Source organism: Stigmatopora argus, chromosome 12, assembly GCF_051989625.1.
Source record: "Stigmatopora argus isolate UIUO_Sarg chromosome 12, RoL_Sarg_1.0, whole genome shotgun sequence".
NCBI lineage: Eukaryota > Metazoa > Chordata > Actinopteri > Syngnathiformes > Syngnathidae > Stigmatopora > Stigmatopora argus.
Window position 1 is genome coordinate 6,494,233 of NC_135398.1, and position 23,168 is coordinate 6,517,400.

At 40.8% G+C, this 23,168-nt stretch overlaps 3 protein-coding genes across 3 annotated transcripts; all 3 read right to left on the minus strand.

Annotated features, from left to right (window-relative positions):
- Window positions 1-61: 61 nt before the first annotated feature.
- On the minus strand, window positions 62-1,397 carry rps15 (ribosomal protein S15). The gene is made up of 4 exons (XM_077615472.1): window positions 1,335-1,397; window positions 930-1,015; window positions 342-576; window positions 62-225 (listed from the first exon to the last, which is right to left on the minus strand). The coding sequence occupies exons 1-4, from the start codon at window positions 1,335-1,337 to the stop codon at window positions 112-114; spliced, it is 438 nt and encodes a 145-aa protein (XP_077471598.1). The 5' UTR covers window positions 1,338-1,397; the 3' UTR covers window positions 62-111.
- A 433-nt stretch (window positions 1,398-1,830) lies between these two features.
- On the minus strand, window positions 1,831-12,781 carry cnn2 (calponin 2). Its single transcript, XM_077615940.1, has 7 exons — window positions 12,613-12,781; window positions 9,124-9,245; window positions 8,971-9,037; window positions 6,107-6,244; window positions 5,369-5,485; window positions 3,931-4,077; window positions 1,831-3,086 (listed from the first exon to the last, which is right to left on the minus strand). The coding sequence occupies exons 1-7, from the start codon at window positions 12,664-12,666 to the stop codon at window positions 2,790-2,792; spliced, it is 942 nt and encodes a 313-aa protein (XP_077472066.1). The 5' UTR covers window positions 12,667-12,781; the 3' UTR covers window positions 1,831-2,789.
- A 2,769-nt stretch (window positions 12,782-15,550) lies between these two features.
- On the minus strand, window positions 15,551-21,806 carry crsp7 (cofactor required for Sp1 transcriptional activation, subunit 7). The gene is made up of 3 exons (XM_077615831.1): window positions 21,275-21,806; window positions 20,097-20,171; window positions 15,551-19,777 (listed from the first exon to the last, which is right to left on the minus strand). Exons 1-3 carry the CDS (start codon window positions 21,344-21,346, stop codon window positions 18,086-18,088), a joined length of 1,839 nt encoding a protein of 612 aa, XP_077471957.1. The 5' UTR covers window positions 21,347-21,806; the 3' UTR covers window positions 15,551-18,085.
- Between the last annotated feature and the right edge of the window lie 1,362 nt (window positions 21,807-23,168).

Genomic DNA, 23,168 nt, shown 5'->3' on the forward strand with positions numbered 1-23,168 from the left:
GAAATATTTCCCGAGATACGTGCAATGTAATTGTATACAAAAAGAAAAACAAGCAGACGTGTTCTATGGAATAGCCATTTTTGCTTTATTTATACAAAGTGGACAGCCATTTTACTTCAGGGGGATGAATCGGGAAGAGTGTGTAGCTCCAATACCGGGGCGACCGTGCTTGACGGGCTTGTAGGTGATGGAGAACTCGCCCAAGTAATGGCCACACATTTCAGGCTGAGGAAAACAAAAAGGAGGTTCATGATTGTAATAAAACAACTCTTTGTTTGGTACTGACATTGATAGATTTGAGTTTGTGTTGTACTTTACAGGTGCTTGTTCTTAAAACTCACCTTGATTTCAACCTGGTTGAAAGTCTTCCCGTTGTAGACACCAACCATGGAACCAACCATTTCGGGGAGGATGACCATGTCCCTCAAATGGGTCTTGACCACCTCGGGCTTCTCCATGGGGGGAGCTTCTTTCTTGGCCTTACGCAGACGCTTCAGGAGGGACTGCTGCTTACGTTTCAGGCCACGGTTGAGCCTTCTCCTCTGGCGGGCGCAGTACAGCTGCATGAGCTGCTCACTGCAAGGAAAGCACAAAAAAGGACATTTTTGTATTGCAACCTCACTGGAATTTAAAAAGAATTATTTCAGCAACAAGTTGCATTGCACGTTCCAACATCAGGATCTGTTTGACATCTACATGGTACGCTTGGTACCATGTCTCTATAAAATGTCTATTTTAAACAGTATTATAGAAAAACTGTACTTTAATATGTATGACGCTGACTTTATTCATCTGGGTCCAAAGAATAACAGACAGGAACATGTCCAACCCATTGAAACTAGGGGGCGATGTTATCCCTCCCAGTCCAAATGGACGTCTATCACCGTCAATGCGAGACTAAATGCCATCTCCTTTAGCGTCCAACTTACTTGGACATGTCCAGAAGCTGGTCCAGGTCAACACCCCTGTAGGTGAACTTCCTGAAAGTACGCTTCTTCTTGATCTCTGTATCCGCCTGAAAAACATCGACATTTAGATTTCACTTCAAATGTTACAAAATGTAGTTTGATATTTAAGCGACTTCAAATAAAATACTGCCTGCGCCTAGATATTCCATACAGTGCCGCGGATAGCAGTTAGCCTAGCATAGCCAATCACAAAACCATACCGCCAGTTGACATATTTTGGAGACTTATATAGAAACGATTTATGGCTGGGGAGATGTAAATAAAGTCAAGAGATCGACCAATATATTGATATATCGTGAACGTTTGCTGGACAACTCAGATTCATTTAGATGGCTTTAGAAAGATATACGGTGGATTTGGACCTACCATCTTGCCGAGAGTTCCGGGGGAAAAGGGGGCTTGAATTCTCGTTCGTCTTAATATCGCGTGGTTTCAGTCACATCCGGCTTTTTTTTTTTTTTTTTTTTTACCATGGTAATTTTTCACTATATACGCTAGACGGCGACAAAAGTCTGTTTCATGGAGAATGTTTTCGAAATAAATGTTGAGTGCATATTGTAATTCATCAGTACAAAACTATATTATACTTTCCACTACTTATTGTTCTATCAGTGGAATAACAATTTTGTAATTCATCAGTACAAAACTATATTATACTTTCCACTACTTATTGTTCTATCAGTGGAATAACAAGAGGAAAGTTTTTTGACAAAGATTTTTGGAAAGTGAAGTCTTTCCAGATAAATGGAAATTGCCTTACATAGTGTACTTCATAAATATTAAAAGTAGATTATGGTCCAAACTCTTTATTTACAAACCATTAATACCCTAAATCAAGGAAGAAAATCCAAACCGCACCAAATAAGGAATACACATTTATTACATTTGTAACATGAACATCAACTACACTTGCTAATTTATTCTGTACACAGACACAACTAAAGCGGCATAATGACAATTGACAGAGATTGTGATGCATATTCTCTCATGATAAATTAAACCTTTAAAATCCAATTAAGAGCTGTTGTCGCAGTTTTTTTTTTTCTTCTAAGTGTAACATATAAATTAGCAGGTAAGTTTACAAGCTAATTTGTTTTTCGATTGGCAGCAATGAACTCCAACAGGAAAACAATACAAGCATAACAATATCATAAATGTTTTAAAGAGTCATGGTAGAACAAAAAAAAAGGACCCAGACAATTCACGACTATGCATAAATAAGAAAAATTGTATGTATCAAGGAATGATTCTAGAAAAAAATCCAGTATTCATATGTGGAATGTTAAAAAAATGGACTGTGTAATTATGTTTAATCTCCACCCCCTCTTTTGTCAAACAAGTAGGACTGGTTATGCAGTCGACAAAAAACATATACTGCACGTTAATATATGAAAAGTGAGATCATGTTCAAAAGTAAACTTCCAGAATTTAAATGTGATGATGTCTTGGTGTTTTATTCTTAAAATACGGTGCCCTTAAATCTCCCTAAACACGCAAACTGAGTGAAACTATGGGTGTGGGGACAAAATTTGCCCCTCCCCAAAAAAGTTTCCTGTTAAAAAAAATACTACATACAAAGAGCCAAGTGGCTTGGCTTTTGTAGCTAATTTCCAGATTTAAAAAAGGAACTAAAATCACAAAAATACAGTTCATTTTGATATGTGTAACAAACTGGAATACTACGAGGACGCAACACATCCTTTTGGATATAAAACTAAAACATCTGCCTCGGTTGTTTTTTTCTTTTGTTTTTTTCTTGTTCCTTTTTTGCCGGGCATGCCTCGGTTTCCACAATCTCTCCTCTGCCCTTCTTTCCTTTCTCTAATAATCAGTCCCTTCCTCCCTATACACCTGCTCCTCCTCTTGGTAACCCTGGTAACCCTCATCTTGGTAGTCTGGGATGAAGGGTCCACTCGCTCCATTAGTTTCATCCAAGACGGCTCCCTTGGAACAGTACTTGGCGTCGTAGATCTGCCGGCCCAGACCAAAGTTCTGGCCGCTCTGATTGGCTCCCTGGCTGTAGCCCATCTGGAGGGACATGGTGCTGTTGTCGCACTTGTCCGTGCCCAGTTTGTGGTCGTAAATGGCGCGTCTCGTCCCCGGTGCGGTCATTCCAGCCTGAAAAGAAACGAGGGGGTGGTAAAGCTAAGCGCTCAACAACAGGCGTTTCTTTTCTTTCCAATTCCTTGATTGTTACTCACTGATGACAAGTGTGCGCTCTTTTAACAACCAAAAAAAAAGGTCAGCAAGATCCCTTTATACAAGACTCAACATGACATCGGTAGTTCATAGCAGAGGAATGACAGCCCGGAGGGAAATTTCCATTTGGGGCCCTGCGATGCTGCTTTTGTGACAACTTGGCAGTATCTTCACAATAGCGCTGGGCAATATGACGATGGTTATCGCCAAAATAATGGTAAATTATGTAACGTCTGTCAGTTTTTAAATGATATGAATGTAAACTGTAATTGACCCTGAAGTGCTGAAAAAAAAAAAGCCACTAGATGTGCCTAAACCAGCAAATCAGGGATATGATAAATAAACACATGATACATATACATATGGTATATAAAATGCAGTCAATGAAAATTTGAATAGTTTAGAGGTGGGAACACTTTACTAATTACCAAGAAGGAAAACAAAAACATTGTTTAAAAGGAAAAAAAAGGTGTGCACCGCAAGGCATGCTGGGACTTTAAGTGTCACACTATACAGTGTCCCATTGGTGTTAATGCATTGGTTGCCATTGACTACAACAAATGTCCAATTCATTTAGAATGGAATGTGCTGCCAGTTACTGATTACTTCCCACCCTACCAGTCAAGATATACAAGACACCTAATGTCGTCAATGTCCCTGAAACATGATCATGAACTAGCATTTTTTCGGGAGGATAATACTATATTTAGACTAAATGAATTGAAAGTGTAAATGATTGGCCCTTTGGATATTCTTTCCTTACCTGGCTTGCTCCCTTGTTGGTTCCCATCTGCAGACTAATGGTGGTGTGGTCCATGGGTGCCAGCATTTGACTCTTGGGGTCATACAAATGCCTCCTGGTGCCATAAGCACTCATACCTGCCTGGCTGGCACACTTGTTGGTCCCCATCTAAAAAAGCCAAACACCAAAATTCAATTGCTTTAACGTGGTGGGAATGCAGCCTGACTGTAATTGAATAGATGGCAAACCAAATACACAAAGAAAATCATACATACTGTGCATTAAAGTATATATGCAATACATGTTGCATAACAACCAGGGCAGTTCTTTTTATTAAAATTTTAGTGTAGTTTAAATGGATTTCTTGTATTCATTTTAATCTCATTTATTTTATTTGTCATTATTGACTTTGTGTTAATAAATTTCACTGCTAATTCTTTTTTATTAAACAAGATGCAAGTTTGAAATAACCACTCATTTTAACTGGGAAATGGAGGGGGGGGGGTTCTTTTTTTAAATTGTATTTAATCATGTGCGGGTAATTTTATTTTAAATTTTATTACTTTGTAGATCCTCGTGTTTTCAAGGAACATTCTTTGGAATTAACCAGTCATAAAATCCAAATTAAACAAGACCAAAAAAAAAAAACGTAAAAAAGGAGCAACATATGCTCTTTCACTACGATTATTTTATGTCCAGTATGTCGGCTTTGAAGACATTTTTTCAGTGTTTTATTCCAAATAAAATACCGTCTGTCGGCAAATTTGAATAACACAATTAATGTTAAAACACCGCCTTGCCATGATTTGGTTTTCTTGTAAAAATCGAGGTCAGATGTCAAGACATGTCAAGTTGAGGGAAGTTTAACTGAAATGCTTCTTTGTGAAGAACGCAGTAATATCAACAACAACAGCGAGCTTTAAGTAGCAATACAATGAGCAGCTCTGACGGAAAGTATGCCGTAACATGAGCTCATGACAAACTGTGCTTTCACAATAGTTTCACCCATGAAGCTACCCTGAAGCGGGTTTTTTTTTTTCAACTCATTGGCTGCCATTGATAGCAATCGACAGCCAAGTCATGAGATTTCCCATTAGAAACTCTGAAACCATGACAACGAGAAAAAACAACTTGTTTAGTTCATTAAAAGAAGTATTCTATTGTAAAAATGTCAACATGTAAATTAAAAAGTTAATCATTTCCGGCATTGAACGGAAGCGCATAGATGAAAGATACAGGTTAGTGTTTTAATTAAATGAAATCCATACGTGGATGGATGGGAATCACGGGTCTAGATCTTTAAAAAAACAAAACTATCAATTATTTTGTATATCAATTTTTTCTAAAGGTTAAGGTTTATATCTATAAGAGAACTTCTGAAAATGGAAATCCCCATTTTTAAATGGAGTAACAGTCGTCTATGTTTTGCAAGGAAAATAAGTGATGAAAGCATGTTTACCTGGAGGCCGATAACACACTGGCCAGCCTTCATCTTCTCATCATCAAATGTCCTCTTCTGCTTGTCGGCGTATTTCACGCCAATGTCAACTCGCGACTGGTTGCCATTGGTCTTTGCCTGTGCAAAAAGTACAAGGTTACATTGCATCAATAAACAAGACCGTTTGGAATCACTTCCCTCCACTTAAGAAAAACAAAAAACATTTAAAAAACATGCAAAAAAACACATGCTACCACCACCACGGCCAACATTAAAATATCGCAAATCTACTTTAATTTTGTGTTATGCAGGATAAGTTCATACGAGTTAATGCTTTGTGCGTTTCACAGTTGTTTGAAGGTTTCCAATTGCCCTAACATTACTACTGACATTTTCTTATAGAGTTCCACATTAGCATTAAACCAACTTTGTTGGTTGAAATGGCAGTTTGGTTCAAGAGTTTGCTGTTTAAACACCTTTAATCTCATCGGTGTAACGTACCAGTGTGACATTGAATTTTAAATGAGTTTGACAAACAGCCTTGAGCAAGCAACACCTTCCCTCTCATTTTACTGACTACAAGTGAGCTTGTCGGAACAGTGGTAAACTTCAAAAAGTGTTTTCTTTTTCAAGCAGGAAGGGTAAAATTATTCCTTGCAAGAAATGGTAGGAGTTATCATTTAATTATTTGCACAACAGCCATTACAGAAGATCCACAAGTCACTTTGTACAGTAAATTGCAACGTGTATAATACTTACCATACTCGCCAACGCCAGCAGTGTGGTCTGTAGCTGCGTCTTGTTGCCGTTTTCAAACACGTCGTTGGCCTCGAAAGTATCGTGGGGCTTCAGGCCGTACGCTTTGATGGCCGTCACAAAGTTGGTCAAGTTCTCCAGCTGAAATCAAAATTAAAGAATGAAGATTAGTGCCTGTGCAGAAGTTCAAGTCGGCCATCGACGAAGCTTTCCAGTTGGATCTTAGGAATGTTTAGTAGTCTGTAATTTGCGCAACGAAACCATTTGTTACTTCCATCTGTCACGTGGCAAGTGCCAATGAAGTCACAGTGGCCCTTAAAAGTCAATAAAAAATAAAATAGTCCCTGAAGATTTGAGTACTCTTGCTTTACGCTAGTTTCCGTTAGCATTTTTCCGGCGTAGCGTAACATATAGCATTAAGCGTAAAAGCTATAAGTTATAATTCTCAGACTACAAGATGTTTCCACAAAATGTTTGTTCATATTTAAGCCACAGTGGAATAAAAATATATATTTTAATGACCAAATCAGATCTTTAGCTATTGTTGCATACCTGTCAACCTCTGCCGATAACTGCCCTTATAAATGATTATGATTCCCCTTACAAACCCCCAAAAAACCTTACAAACACCGGTGTTTGTAAGGTTTTTGGGGGGTTTGTAAGGGGAATCATAATCATTTATAAGGGCAGTTATCAGCAGAGGTTGACAGGTATGCATCATACAGCGCTGCATATAATGAAATGGGTGAAATATCATTCAACAAAGGTGCTCTTAAATGAGTCAAAATGGTCAAAAGTCTGCATTTTGATGGCCAACGTTTACAATAGGTCCAGAAAAAGACTTGGACTGGCTTGGAGAGTCTGCAACAGGGGTCCTCGAGGGCCGCTGTGGGTTGGGCCAGCATTTTTTTTTCGAAACATCCAGCACAGACTCGGACTCAGTTGAAGCAACGGGGGTTGGGCTGCAAGAAGCACCTGACGGCAATCCACTGATTGCACTTGTAGGACACTAGTATTGTGGAAAGCTTTGCTCTTTATGAAAACCTACATTTTGTGGAATAGTTTGAAATGAAAGCTTAGTTTTATGGGATGCTATGCCTTTACATCAAATGAAAAGCCTTTAGGTCATCATACACCGCTGCATATAATGAAATGGGTGAAATATTCAACAAAGGTGCTCTTAAATGAGTCAAAATGGTCTAAAGTCTGCATTTTGATGGCCAACGTTTACAATAGGTCCAGAAAAAGACTTGGACTGGCTTGGAGAGTCTGCAACAGGGGTCCTCGAGGGCCGCTGTGGGTTGGGCCAGCATTTTTTTTTCGAAACATCCAGCACAGACTCGGACTCAGTTGAAGCAACGGGGGTTGGGCTGCAAGAAGCACCTGACGGCAATCCACTGATTGCACTTGTAGGACACTAGTATTGTGGAAAGCTTTGCTCTTTATGAAAACCTACATTTTGTGGAATAGTTTGAAATGAAAGCTTAGTTTTATGGGATGCTATGCCTTTACATCAAATGAAAAGCCTTTAGTGTCATCATACACCGCTGCATATAATGAAATGGGTGAAATATTCAACAAAGGTGCTCTTAAATGAGTCAAAATGGTCTAAAGTCTGCATTTTGATGGCCAACGTTTACAATAGGTCCAGAAAAAGACTTGGACTGGCTTGGAGAGTCTGCAACAGGGGTCCTCGAGGGCCGCTGTGGGTTGGGCCAGCATTTTTTTTTCGAAACATCCAGCACAGACTCGGACTCAGTTGAAGCAACGGGGGTTGGGCTGCAAGAAGCACCTGACGGCAATCCACTGATTGCACTTGTAGGACACTAGTATTGTGGAAAGCTTTGCTCTTTATGAAAACCTACATTTTGTGGAATAGTTTGAAATGAAAGCTTAGTTTTATGGGATGCTATGCCTTTACATCAAATCAAAAGCCTTTAGTGTCATCATACACCGCTGCATATAATGAAATGGGTGAAATATTCAACAAAGGTGCTCTTAAATGAGTCAAAATGGTCTAAAGTCTGCATTTTGATGGCCAACGTTTACAATAGGTCCAGAAAAAGACTTGGACTGGCTTGGAGAGTCTGCAACAGGGGTCCTCGAGGGCCGCTGTGGGTTGGGCCAGCATTTTTTTTTTCGAAACATCCAGCACAGACTCGGACTCAGTTGAAGCAACGGGGGTTGGGCTGCAAGAAGCACCTGACGGCAATCCACTGATTGCACTTGTAGGACACTAGTATTGTGGAAAGCTTTGCTCTTTATGAAAACCTACATTTTGTGGAATAGTTTGAAATGAAAGCTTAGTTTTATGGGATGCTATACCTTTACAAGTCCGTAACTTACACTTATTTAGGTCTTTTGCCGATTAAACGTAGCTTATGGAGAAGCACCATCAATTTCGTCACACGCAGCTTCTGCGTGTGATGACAAGTAGGCTTTTGTGTTGTGGTAATGACGACATGGCCTATGTCCGATTATTATTATTATTACATCAAATCAAAAGCCTTTAGTGTCATCATCATACCTGTCAACCTCTGCCGATAACTGCCCTTATAAATGATTATGATTCCCCTTACAAACCCCCAAAAAACCTTACAAACACCGGTGTTTGTAAGGTTTTTTGGGGGTTTGTAAGGGGAATCATAATCATTTATAAGGGCAGTTATCGTACGGTGTTTATAAGGTTTTTTGGGGGGTTGTAAGGGGAATCATAATCATTTATAAGGGCAGTTATCGGCAGAGGTTGACAGGTATATTGTTGACATGCATGCCAACAACTGAGGTTTGCACAACATTATTTCGATGCAATCACGTCATTAACACAACTTTTGTCAGCACACCCACGCTAACGTGCACCCACTCACTTGATGCCAGTTGAGAGACGAACGGTTGATGGTTTTCACAGAGCCGGGCCGGAGTTTGTTAATAAGCCTGAGAAATGGAGAAAAAGGGGAAAAAAAGTATTTGAAGCAAATGTCAAGGTCTACCACAAGAGAAACTCTAGCATCTCCACTTACTGGCACAGGATAACTCCACTTTTGAGGCCGTTGTGAAAGTCATCGCCAATGGATTCGCCAGTCAGCTCCTCGATCCAGCTCCTCAGCTCCTCCTCCTTCAGGAGGTCGTATTTCAGCGCAATCTGTCCAGGAAGACAGGTCGGGAGGTCATTAGAATTCCTTGGGAAGTCATTTTTTCTTTTCCACCCCCAAAAGTTGATCCACTAGGTCAAGGCAAAGTCATAAAGATGGATTTGGCACAGTAAAAACACCAGAGCATCACATTTATTTTGACTGTGTATTGGGTTTCAGGGTCATTCCCTGATAGATTACCCGCACGATGCTTTCTGCTTATTCTTTTCTCTCGTAAAAAAAATAAATAATATACTTTTTTTTTTAAACGTAATGCTGACTAAATCACACCCCCACACGCCAGAAAGGATATCCTGTTTACTAAATAGCCAAAGTGAGAACAGGCTGGTCTGTTCGAAGGCTAAATGTGTACAAGGGTGTGTTTTTCTATATAGCTCTTCTATGTTATTGAATTCTAAGAGTTGTAGAGCCTCGGAAAAGTATCCATTCAAGAGGAGAGTTATAAAAGTAGAACAGGTTTTCTTTCTTTCTTTCTTTCTCCTCCCACTCCAAATTACCGCTGCCACAAACAATAATTTGGGTCGTCAAGTCATCGCCAGGTCATTTATGCGATGAGTCGACTGAACTATTTATATGCAAATCATGACAATCATTTGAACCAAACACATACCTGTCAACCTCTGCCGATAACTGCCCTTATAAATGATTATGATTCCCCTTACAAACCCCCAAAAAACCTTACAAACACCGTACGGTGTTTGTAAGGTTTTTTGGGGGGTTTGTAAGGGGAATCATAATCATTTATAAGGGCAGTTATCGGCAGAGGTTGACAGGTATGCAAACATTATGAAAATGTTGAAATATTTTTTTGTGAAAAACAAAATAGTTGGACTATTAAGATTATATGACTGTTATTTTCTAGTAATGTTATACTTTGGTTAATTAAAACAAGTCATCAAAGACTGGCGTAACCAAAGAATATTTACTTTTTTTTTTATTTTAAGAGTTCAAAGAAACCATTTAAAGTTTTTTTTTTTTTTTGAAAGGCAACATTTTAAAGCATTATAAACATGAAAGGGAATATTTAACTTAACCCTAACTCTTTCTTTATGTAAAGATAAAAAATAAATAAAAGTTTTTCCTTTGTCATATTAGTTTTTTCGTAATTAAATCTAACTTTACAAAAAAATATTATTTATACATGTTTCGCAGTCAGTGGTAGTGAAAAAATTAGGAGGCTCGAAAAGAAGGATTTTGAAGTCAACGATGTGTCTAAACAATTCATCCCTGATTAAAAATAGATCCGGATTAATTGAAGTGATTAGTGGAATAATGATCCGAGCCTGGCTCTAACGTCAGGCTGGAATTTAACCGTCCACATCCTGCAAGAGAGAATTAGAGAGTGAACCGGAAAATAAGCGTAGTCCAACAAATTGTGCCAGGGTTTGGCTTCCAGATGCCACGGTTCAGGAATGCCTGAATTACGTTCTAATCCCTGTAGACAAAAACAAACAGCAGCTACTTAATTGCCCCACAAAGAGCAAAACGAGCCCTCCAGATGTGATTTCCAGAGATATGTTGAATGTGAGGAATGCAAACCGCAGCAGTGCGCGTTAAACCTGACTCCAAATATCCTTTTGACGTTATTGGAAAATTGTCAGCAGCGGTTTTAACAAAAAAAAATAGAAGGAAAGTGGAGGTGAATTCCTAACATTTTAGAGTGTATGTGCTAACGTCATTGATGGCAGGAAATACCAATGTCAGCATCTATAGGCCTCCTCCCTTAATGTTGAGTCTACTTTTAAATTGTCTTTGTTCAACTTTCGCCTTGGTAAACAAGCCAAAGATGCTAAATTGGGTCAAGATATTTTGCACACTTGGTTTTGTTAGCAGGTTTCTCAGATTTGAAACTTTTTTCAGGGCTGCCAAAAACAATTGTTTTGATGGTTGACTAATCTTAGCCGAATGTTATTTTACTCTATGGTCGAGATTTTTTAGCTGGAAATCCTAAAAATATATGAATATTTTCTTATGATATCATTGTTTTCCTAAGTAAAGAAAGCTTGCAGCAGAAGTCAAGGAATGATTTTCATCTTTTTCCCCTTTGGAAAAAAATATATGTTTTTTTCAATGTTTGTTTATTTAAAAAATGTGTCAATAAATAAAAGAATATTTACTGTGAGATGTCTAAAAAAGAAGATTTGGCCCATTTCTAGGTCAACAATGTCTAAACAATTAATCGACTATCACAAGACAGTCGGTTAAATTGATCATCAAACTGTTATCAATTACTTGTCGACCAATCGACTCATCTTTATTATGTGAGGAAATCATCAATTTCATGACATTACAATGTCAATTCTTTGGATAACTATTTGCATACCTGTCAACCTCTGCCGATAACTGCCCTTATAAATGATTATGATTCCCCTTACAAACCCCCAAAAAAACCTTACAAACACCGTACGACTCGTACGGTGTTTGTAAGGTTTTTTGGGGGGTTGTAAGGGGAATCATAATCATTTATAAGGGCAGTTATCGGCAGAGGTTGACAGGTATGCTTTTCAACAAAACTTGGAATCAAGTTTTGCATTCCCATCAATTGGATTGACACTTTGCTGAACCAATCGACGTATCTGCCGGCCCCCACCCACCCCTAATTTGTCATCTTCTGCTCTCCAATTAACAACAAAAGTACATCTTAATAAATACAGTGGCCAAGAAACGTTATCTTCAGCGTCTGCTTTGCTATTTTAAGTGGATCCGGATGCTTGAGGGGAACTTTCGCAAACTTTCTCCAGAAGTTTCCAACAAGCAAGGGTCATTTAGGAGACACATTCCACACTGGGCCTTCATTCAACCAACAACAAAAAAGGCAGTCTTTGTGAAAAGTTGAGAGCGTGACTTTTAAACGAAAATGAGGATCATTTTGCGTTTAAACTTGAATTCCGATCAGCAAAATGAACTCATAGGCGAATTGCATTAAGCGCTAATGTGGACGTGCACATTTGCAGAGAAGCTGAAATACGATTAAAAGTTATTTAAAAATATGCCACGATGATTTTTGGGGGGCGAGTGGACAACGCCCAATGACTACTTTGAAGTAGTTTGGACATATTGCTCGGAGACGTGTTTTGTTTTTGTTTTTTTATTTTTTATTACAGTTTTAAATCACTGCGGTGAAATGAAGAACGACTTTTAATAATATATATCGATTTTTAGGCAGTAAGATTACTAGAGCAATTCTTTAAAAAGCAGCCCAGAACTCAAGTTTCCAACAACCACTAAAGAGGCGCATCAAAATGGAGGATCGGCAGTTTTGCGAATGTAGAAAAAGCGCAACGACGACTTGAAGATGCGCAAAAAAGTTTCAGATAAATTCCAGTGATTTATATTTCGGAGGAGAAGTTTACGCACCTTATTTCTGACTTCCGCGGTTAAACCGTAAGCTGGACCTCGGTTGAAGCTCATTGTGAGAGTTGGACGTGTTCAAGTGAGTGGAAAAGAAGACGTTTAGAATTTAAAAAGTGAGGAAAATAACTTGGCCGTGGATGGAGGTTGGACTAAATACTTCCTTTCTCTTTGACGGCTACCAATTGGAAAGCACTCACGGTTTTGTCCAAAGAGTGCGACTCGAAGAACCAAGAGCATTCCCTCCACTCCTTTTACTTGGCGGTGTAGTGTGTGGGGTTGTGTGTGGGTGGTAGCAGTGTGCATAAGATTTTGCAAATCATTTTTTTGCTCCATTTTGCTTGCCGACCCCAACACAATAGATGCAGGAAAATCAGAGTCAATTATATTTCCATAATTTCCATAATTTATTTTTATTTTCACTGTATATTTTTCCACTGCTTAAACACTTAATCTACTGTAATAAGTTATAGGATGAAAAGATGTATATCGTAGATGATTTTGACCAAATTTTAAAAAGTGAATTTGATGGGTTTCTGAGTATGCCAAACAATAGACCATACAAACTAGCGGAACTGGTAGCCATCTTGGCTTAGCACGTAGCCTTTGTCAATCGATCCATACTCCTCCTCTTCTCTTTTATTCGTTTAAGTGTCGATTGATATGAAAAAGTCCATATATGGAAGGAAACTTCCCGAATTCCTGAATGATGGGAGTGCTACGGGGGTCTCACCCTGCATACCAGACGAGCTTTGGACTGCCTGCCGGCCCTTTTTGTCGCACGAACTTGACTCAGTGATGAAAAAAAAAGTGCGACGGGCTACTAGCTGACGTAATGTCGGCTCCATAGTGCCAAACTAGAAAAACAGCTACTAGTTTTGGACAAGTGGACAGGGGTGGCAAAGTATCCGGATTGTGTACCTAACAGAAGTCTACATGTTAGAAAAATAAATAAATAAATGAATAAAAGAAGAACTGAGTAAACTAATGTACTATGATAAAAGTATATACAAGTGTCTTGTCTGGACAATAGGACGATTAAAAATGACGTCACACGTACTTTAGGGTAGCGAGATGACGTCACGCGCACTTTAGGGTAGCGAGACTTCAGTAGGTTTGTCACCTGTTTCATAGATTTGTCTTTAAAAGGAAAAACTTCATATTCTTCATATATATTTTTTAAAGGACATTAGATAATGGGTGCCTTTTTTCATTATCTGACAATAATAGGACTAAGGTTAGATATTCACAAAGACAAGAAATAAAAGGCAGAAAGTGTTTTTATGCTTTCACAAAGAAACTTGCTTACATTAAAAGAATCAAAGATACTAACAAAATGTCTTTTATAAATACAGGTTTTACAATACATAGAACTGGATGAATCAAAACATCCATCAGTTTTGTTAAAAAGAATAGTTTTGACTGAAATGTATTGGCAGCGATATTGCTTTGTATTTTTATATTCAATTATATTTATCTTTTATCATTTTTTTATCTCATTTAGATTTATTTTATTATTCCTTTACGTGAAATTCAACTGATGGTATTTATTGTATACCTAACCAATTGATGGCCTTCAACTCAAAATTGAATCGTAGCCAACTTTGCAATGTAAACAAGTATCATATCATTGTCCAAAAAAATGGATATAGTATTATAAAATTGGGGATTCACACTCCTGGTAGCAATGTTCTTGTCTTAGTTGCTAATGGCACCACAATGCAGTGTAACCAAACCCAGATGTCATTTAAAAATGATTTTCATTAGTTTAAACACGTGAAGTGCCACTAGAGAAGATTCTACACGAGCTAGTTCCTAGTTGATTGATCACTTTAATTAGTAAGAGTTAAAAAATAAACATGGTGGAATTTTAAACACAATTAACACAACCATTAAGGGACGGACTTCAACTTTTCAGTCACTCAGATCAATGCGCTTTTAATAAATTGCTAATTTAATTTAATGGAAAGAGTTCCGTAGTCTACTAGCAAGCTCACCTATCTTTTGCTAAACGACGTAAAAACAAACAACCCAGATTAAACTTTTATCCATGGAGACACACACGTACTACCCATGACTAAAACGGGTACGAGCCTTATTTTCAAGCAATACATCAGTGTGTTGCACAATTGCACGTTGAGCTGGCAATGGCTGGTAATTTGCCAATGACATCATCCAGGTGTGCTAAAGCCTGATTCAGAGTAAACACCTGTTGGAAAAAAAATCACAGCCCATCCCGTATTGTGTCTGTGATGATGAAATGTCAAAGCATTGACTAATATTGGGCAGTGACGCATTCCATTTATGGAAATAGCAGTCGTAATCTGTATTAACAAGGAGTACACATGACAAAAATGATCATCAAGGTATGTAACATCTTGAATAGAGTTGAACAATCCAATCAGGTCGATAGAAACACAAACCAGCGATGAACATTGTCATCTTTTACAAAAGAATGTTTTTATAGTTGTAATCTCTGAGCTGTTCCAACAACATAATGCTCAAAAATCTTTTTTTTATTATTGCTTTAAGGGATATAGTGTTAAATGTGTCCATATCTTATTAAATCGATCAAAGGCCCTTAAATCAAATGTGGCAGGCTTTTTAATATTGGAAAATATCTTCGACAATTGTTTTTGGTGATTTACAAACGTGGCAAAAGAATGATACAGTAGTAAGTAGGAAAATCTTGCGAGTGGGACAAAGGTATTCTTTTCCGCAGTTGAAAGTTGGAACAGGAGACAAAAAGCAGCGCTAATAATGGAAAAAAAAAAAAGTTGTGTTCAGAGTTCACATAGTTCAAGGAAGTTGCTAGCCATACTTTTGACGGATCCAAAGCACCTCCTTCTGGACGAGCTAGAAACAACATATTTAAAAATATACTGGCCAGATCACAAATCCTACTTTTCCAGAATCCCCCACACACATAATTACACGTCCGAGATGAAGAATTAGATCATTTTATTTGTCAAACAATTGCGAGCTGTTAAACACTGAACAAACACGTCCGAGTCAAAACACCAGAAAACATTCTTATCAACCAGTTGTAGCACTTTTTATTGCCAGCTGTGTTGTGCACTTCTTCTGCCGTCTGCACTTGCGCCCTCACAAAAAATTCCAAAACAACGTAGTACAACAAAAAGAAAAACAAAAAAGAGGCCAGAATTGATTCGTAAACCAGCTTCGTACTGATCACGGGATTTGGAGCTCTAGACGAAGAACCGGGCTGGCGAGGACGGGGCCTCGCATGCGGAAGCAAACCCAGATTTACAATTGACTAAAGGCACATCGGTAGGGAAGAAAGCGAGAGAACGCGAGCCAATCTGACATTGTTGGCTAATGAAGATCGAGTGTAAATGGAACATAAACTCAAAGTCAAAAGAATTGACACCGACCGACCGGGCCCTCACCTCACTCCGTTTCCCTTTTGTTTCGCTTGACAATTTGACACCAGCAAAATACGAAACTCAATTCAAACTACAATCTCCAAATCCAAACAAACAACCAGTAACTGTTTCTACAGCTGCGTGTCCCTTAAAAAAAACTCAACTGGAGAGCTTCATACAATGGTGCCTTGAGATACGAGTGTTTATTCAGTGATCATGCTTGTAACTCAAGATGCAAGTACCTTTCATCAACTGCTACTTAACCCACTAATCAAACATGAACATTGGATTAAGTGTATTTGACCATTGTGGTGCTTCCTGTCAAAAACCCAGATTTTTCTTTGGAGAGGACACTTGCATTTTGTGTACTTGTTTTTTTCTGCATTTTTGTATTCAAATAACAACTGACAAATACAATTTATTTGTAAACATTTTTATGATTCTAAGAAGCCAGGGGAACAAATTTGTTCTGTTTAGACAGTAAACTTGAAAGTGGAAGTTAGCATTATCATTAAGCTAGTAGACATAAATTGTCTTTCCGTATAGGCAGTAAACTTGAAAGTGAAAGTTAGCATTAGCATCAAGCTAGTGGACATAAATTGTCTTTCGGTTGAGGCAGTAAACTTTTAAGAGCCAAGGCCATTTATTTGAAAAAATGCTCACTCATTCTAACAAAGCTGTGCTTTTTACTGCTTTTAGCGAGTTTGCGCTTGCAAGTCAAAGCAAAATATGACAAAAATGACACAATGCGTGCCCCCGTTTTGGGAAAAACTCGTCAAAATGAGTCACTTGTATCTCAAGGCACAACTGCAACCAGATTTGGTGTCATTAAGCAAACTGTGGCATCCATTTTTGTGTAATATTAAGATACATCTTCCAATTACACCGCCATACATGCTTAAAAGTTTTGGAAATATTTAGGCGCAAAACTCTGAACTTAAAACCTTGAATTTGAATCTTTGACAGCAATAAGGCAAAGAGAGTAAGGGACTATGGAATGTTAAACCCAAATTAACTACTAGCCAATCTAGGAGAGTGAAGGGGGGGCTTGTTTTTATGAAACTTTGAGATTGACAATACTGTGATGCAACACAAGAAGAGGTATGGAGAAAAAAAGCAGTGTGTCGGTGGAAGTCCAGTCAAATGTACTAGCCAAAAATAAATAGATGTACATGACAAGAAATGTATAATTTACTCTTTTTAAGTTCACATAAAGCTTCTGGTAACTGCCAGTATTTCAGACTAAAGACGCGTACATACACTTGGGAGATGAACACTAATATGGCGGCCTGAACACCAGGCCACCCTCATATTGAACCAGAGATTGCAGAAATCAAAATGGGGGGTGAAAGGAGAGCAGTATTAAAGAGGAACTAAAATCCAAAGGATGTCTCCATTTTTAGCAATGTCCCACTCGTGCACCCACTCGTCTGAACACGGTATTCTGATCAAAATAGCAGTTATTGGAAAAATGTCTAACCAATTTATTCATCTATCCTAGGGCCGCCATTTTGGGTGATACCTCTGTGTAACAACAATAGAAAGGCATTTATGCAAAACAGCAACGTAAGATGAATGAAAACATAGTTGTCGGTTTAGATCTTATTCTGTGAATGTAAAATTGGACTCAGAACACCGCGTTTAAACTTTTTGGTTGCACGTGAAACACATTGCTATCATAGACAACTAGGTTGAGTTCCCCTCTAACCCCGTGAGCCTCAAATTGGTGACATTTCCAGCGTGCAGGGCTCATTCTGCCCCTTTTTCGGTCTTCTGAAGCTAGCAGCGGCGCTCTGCAACTTGGGGCCCCCGTCCTTCCTGTGGCTTTCAGCTTGAAAAAAAAATGAAAACAAAAGCAGCCCTTGTTTATCACAAACTCAAATACTCTTTTTAATTTCTCGTATTTTTTTGTACCAAAAATCTCAATCACAGAAAGAGGAAGGAGGCACGGGAGGGATGAGGGAGTTTAGCAGGCCTGGCTTTTGCCTAAGAAAATCCCAAATGACGACGTCTGTATGGGGGGGGGGACCACTTAGCCCCCCCTCCAAAAAAAGGAAGAAAAAAAAAAGGAGTGGGGAAGAAAAAAAGAGCCCTCAGTCGAGGCAAACGTACGGCAGGATGTTCAGCTTGCTTTCGTCCCCGTGAGGGTCCAACGATATGCACTCTGTCCAGTCATACCAGGTGTCCTTGGTGTCCAAACACCCGTTGACCCCGGGCCAACGCTGATTGTGTATCCTGTCCAAGTCCTCGTCGTTGACGTCCCGACCCGCGCCGGGTAACTCCGCCGGCGGGCCGTCCGTCCTCAAAACGTGCGTTTGCCTCTTCTCTTTCACTTCCTGCTCTTCCCTTTTCAGATACTGGGACATGAAAAAGTGTGCGCTCGGGGCCTGGACCCCGGACGAGGTGAGCACGTTGCTCTGAAGGTTCAAGTAGGACTGAATGATTTCATTTCTGGACAGCTCTTTCCAGTTTGTCTGGTGAAAAGGATTAGGGTTGGCGTTGGGGATTGGGATGGGGATGGGCTTGGGCTCGGGCACCGTGGCCCGCGGCGCAGTGGCTTCAGTTCTCTGCTGAGGCTCGACGGGCTCGGGCGTGGGGGGCTCCTCCGACTGACAAGGTTCTTTATGGATTAGGGGCTTGATTTGACCCGTGGTGGGGTCGAACGTTAGCCGACGTTCTTTTAACCGTACTGGCTTAGTGGTGTCCTCTAGTCTCTGGCCGTCCAAGTTGACGGAATAGTCTCTCGAGCGGTACTTCCTCCTCTTGTACTCCGAGGCGGAAGTGGGCGGGCCGTCCGCGTCGACCCAGGCGCTCGCGGTGGCTTCGGACGCCGGCCGGTGGAGTTCAGAGTTGTGTTGCTGCCGAGGTGGCGGCGCGGGGGAGACGGAGGGGGAATCCAGTGTCGTGGATAAGTCTTGTGGGGGGCAAGGAGAGGGGACGTCGGAGGAAGCGGCCCAGTGCGTGGTGGACCTGTGGGAAGAGTGAGCACTCTGAGCCGGAGGCGACGCGGGTTGAGCCAAAGGCAAGGGCGAATCCCGATGCGAAGGGCTCGGGACCGACGTCAGCATTTGTGCGTACGCCGCAGAGCGCTTGGCCGAGGCGTCTTGTTTCGTGCTCCTCGGACTGGTGGAAAGACCGCGGGGACTTCTGGCCTGATAATGCCCCCCTCCGCCACCACCCTCATCCATCCTCGCTTGCTGCTGCATAACAGCGACCTTGATTAAAGATGAAGTGCTAGGGAGTTTGGCCACTCCGGGGGAGCTGGGACGAGGCTTGACGGCGTTGACTGGAATTCTGTTGATTTTATCATTGTCAAGGTGCTCTATCCGAGATCGGTCGGGAGATGGGACCACGTCCTGCTCGGGCGGGGCGTCGGGGCTTCCCGCGATCCCGTTGGTGGGCGGCGGCGGCGGCGAAACGGCGTTATCGTAAGACGACGACAACTTGGAGATTTTTTCTGGCAAGTGCACGCCACTGTCTCTATGCTCTGCCCGGCGCTTGCGGCCACTCGATTTCTCGGCCTTCGGCGAGTACGTGTTGTGAACGTCATTTCTGACTTTGACTTCGGGAACGCCCTTCACCGACAAAGAGACGTCGGGCGGGGAGGGCTCCGTCCGGCAGGGGTGGGAGCTGCCGTTGGTAGAACCGGGAGCGGCCGCGGTGACCGCGGGCCCAGGTTCGATCAGCTTTTGCCAGTTTCGCAAGAGCTTCTTGGCCCGTTTGGCCAGGTCTTCATCCTTTGTCTTTTTCCTCACATCGTTGATCAACTTTCCAAGCCGGGTTTCCTAATACAAATGGAAGTGTTACGAAATTAGAAACGCCGCTTTTCCACTGCACGGCAAAATTACCAAAAGGTCTAATGTCGGGATATTTAAGGCAATATATATATTCACAGTATGTACCTAACTAGTATGAGAATGTGTTAAAACAAGTAAAAAATTACTTAAGAACATTTCTTGAGTCACTTTTGGCATTGGTGACATGATACTAGCGAGTAAAGAGGTATGCCAGTGTAAATTGGTAATAAGGAGGAAATGGGCCAAAAAAATTAATGAGAATTATTCCTAAAAAATTAAAACAACAAGAACTAAGAATTTAGCTCACCTCAAGTGCTTCTTTGGTGATAGGATACTTCTCCAAACAGGTAATCACTTCCAGTACAGCCACCATATTGCATATCTGGGACAGAAGCAATTTGTCTTGTTACTCTTAAAAACTCAACTGAATTATACCAGAATATGGGTGAATTGTATATCATTCATTTGTGCCATCAGCCTGACATGCTCGCAGATGAGTGCCAGAACCACATTTAAATCTTAACTCACAAATGTAAAGTGAATTATTACCAGTGCGGCCATGTTTACCAAGTACCCAAAGGCATTCACGAAATGTGAATTATCACGAGTGGGGCAACAATTAATAAACCATTAATTGATTAACTATGAATGAATCAAACTTAAAATTACATAGACAGTTATTGATTGATGAAACAGTGAGGGCAGAGCGCAAATAACGGAGAAAATTAGCTAGGAGCTACAGGGATTAGCTTCAACGTGAAGAGATGGTGGTTGAAAACTACTCAGCGTGTGTCAACTCTCTCAAAAACTTCAATGTGGCCAACGAAAAGGCACACTTTTGTCACGGGACCGTGTTGAACAAACCGCCACTACGTCACTTAATTTAACAAAACCGGCCCCTCATTTTAAGACGCCAATGCCACCGAGGGTTTGTGAACATTTCCCTGCCTTAGCATGAGCCGACCATGCTAATGCTACCAAGTTGAGTCGGAAGGCTCGCTCGCTTTCTCGATAGCCGCATCCGACACTTGTTCAACCGGGGGAATTGTAAGCGTCAGGCGGTCGGCAGCCAAACCCGAGTCCGCTGGACGGACGCGAAACGTATTTCCGAAACATTTGTCAACATTTGTTCGTGTTTTGTTTCCACCGGCGTGCATTGAAGAATGCTACTTCCCTGCTTTGGTGTTCGAGCTAACATGCTAACAGAGCGTGCTAACGGACTACGAGGACCCCAGTAAGCGGGGAAGGGGGACCAAGCTACTGTTGCTAAATTAGCCTCTAAGCTGTCAACTCCGCTACCCCCGGGGAGCCTCTCCTCCCTTTTTTCTAAACACACTCGCCATTGTCAATGACAAGCGTCATACGTTGGCCACGCACCTTTTCCACCAAATGGCCACTAAATGAAAGCCCTCGACTCAGGCGCGTTAAGTTGGGAGTTTGCCGGACTTGCGTGTAGCCCTCGGTAGCCACCTTAGCTTTACTCACATTGCTCTGACTGTCGATGGCCTGCAGCAGCCGGTCCCTCATCTGCTGCGGGGTTGCCGAGACCGTTGTCATTGCCCGGAGGATGGAGGGAGGAATCCTCCAAAATGGAAACCGACAGACAGACAGACAATCGTGACTCAAACGCCGCCGCGGTGACTCGCCAGGCGTCCGCGCAGCATATTTCTCTGTCGCCTGGAAGGTAGACAAGTCAGTCTTTACCCCCCTTTGCTCACATGGAGCCCCCCTCCCCGGTGGGATAAGGTCTGTGCTGTGTTGTGTGGAGCACAGTACAATTGCTGCCTGCCTGCCTGCCTGCCCTGCCTCGCTCGCCGCTGCGCTGTGGCGACTGTCGAGACTCGCTAGCAGCTGCTGGAGCTCTCAACGGCCTCGCGGTGCATTGTGGGATGGCTCGCTCTGCTCTGACGTCCGCGGCGCCGAGTAAACATCCACGCCGCGCGTGCACCCTCGTTACCCGGACTGTCTTCTTTGTACACCCCGGTATCAGCCACTTCTTCCCCCAGCGTCCATTTGGCATCTGGACTCACACTAAAGGAGAACTTTATTCAAAATGTGGCACAAGCACTCGCATTTGGCATGAAATTATAAATATCTAAATTCATATATTTAAAAAGTTTGGAGAAAAAATATGCACAATATGCTTGCAGGGAGCCTTCAGTTAAAATAGATTTTTTTTTCTTTGAACAAATTCACCGTAAAATATATATTTTCTTTCTCAGGAAAGTGAAATGATTTATTTGGAGTATAATTGAATTGATTTTAAATGAGGCGGCTAGGTGGCTAAGTGATTAGCACTATTATTTACATATGTATAATATCCTCATCTCATTTTCTGAACTGCTTTATGCTCATTAGGGTCCCGGGGGGTGCTGGAGCCTATCCCAGCTGACTCCGCGCCAGAGGCGGGGGACAGCCTGAATCGTTGGCCAGCCGCTCGCAGGGTATTTATAATATTCAGATTTTAAAAATATATTCATTTAATTCCTTTCTAGGTGATAATTTTTTTAAATCAATTTTGTCCTAGTAAAAATTATACTGGATGTCTATCGCCATCAATGGCAGCGAATGAGTAACTGATGATAGTTGGGTTTATATACGACTGGACCTAGTAACTTCTGTCATTTTAAAATCTAAGTCGCCGAGCTATGCCTTTAGTATGTTCCAGATTGATGCCTAAGGTCAGCTGATTCGCTGCTCATGAAGGTACCAAAGTCTAAGCGGAAGCTCAAAGAGGCGGTGGCCTTTTTTTTCTTTTCCTAAACTATGAAATGAGCTTATGTTACACATTAGACGAGCCTCCCTCACGGTCCATTTGTTAAAACTGCTTTGTGCTGTATTTCTTGGTTTTCAACACAGCATATGATAAAAAGTGTTTATTTTCCTGTCTCAATCATATTTTGTTTTCAATATTTCTGTTATATTTGTGTTGTTTTCAGATTATACCATGGTCAAATAACTTGTTTTGTTTTTGCACATCACTGTTTTTACAAAGTAGATACTAGTCTAACAACTAGACTGGCACAAGTAAAAGGCCTGATTTGTTTCAAGATGGCAAAGTACTCACATCCTGCAAAAAAACACAATGAAAGTAAACGTTTTGAGTCAAGTTTTGCTATCTGTCAAAGTATTTACTCTACTTAATTGTATTTATCACTTACAAACACTGCAGTGGTTCTGTGTGTAGGCCCTACACTGTAGGGTAACACAATTCCCCCAATTCCAAACATAACGTACTAGTTTGGGTATTTTCAGAGATTAAGGTGGGAATGAGTAGAGATGTGCACAACATTTTTCGTGACTATATTAAATTCTTTTTAGACTCTGGGCGTCTTCAATTTAGCTCTTTTGAGAATTTCTTCCTTGTTATGTAGTATCC

Bases quoted from the DNA above. Each gene is read 5' to 3' on its own strand.
- rps15 (XM_077615472.1), bottom strand. The intron at 577-929 runs GTAAGTTGGACG...CTTTCCTTGCAG, and splicing joins CAGCTTCTGGACATGTCCAA to TGAGCAGCTCATGCAGCTGT. The intron at 226-341 runs GTGAGTTTTAAG...TGTTTTCCTCAG, and splicing joins TCAACCAGGTTGAAATCAAG to CCTGAAATGTGTGGCCATTA.
- cnn2 (XM_077615940.1), bottom strand. From the start codon at position 12,666: ATGAGCTTCAACCGAGGTCCAGCTTACGGTTTAACCGCGGAAGTCAGA. The intron at 5,486-6,106 runs GTAAGTATTATA...CTTTTTGCACAG, and splicing joins TGCTGGCGTTGGCGAGTATG to GCAAAGACCAATGGCAACCA. The intron at 4,078-5,368 runs GTAAACATGCTT...TGGCTTTTTTAG, and splicing joins AGTGTGTTATCGGCCTCCAG to ATGGGGACCAACAAGTGTGC.
- crsp7 (XM_077615831.1), bottom strand. From the start codon at position 21,346: ATGACAACGGTCTCGGCAACCCCGCAGCAGATGAGGGACCGGCTGCTG. The intron at 20,172-21,274 runs GTGAGTAAAGCT...CTTCTGTCCCAG, and splicing joins CCATCGACAGTCAGAGCAAT to ATATGCAATATGGTGGCTGT. The intron at 19,778-20,096 runs GTGAGCTAAATT...CATTTGTATTAG, and splicing joins TCACCAAAGAAGCACTTGAG to GAAACCCGGCTTGGAAAGTT.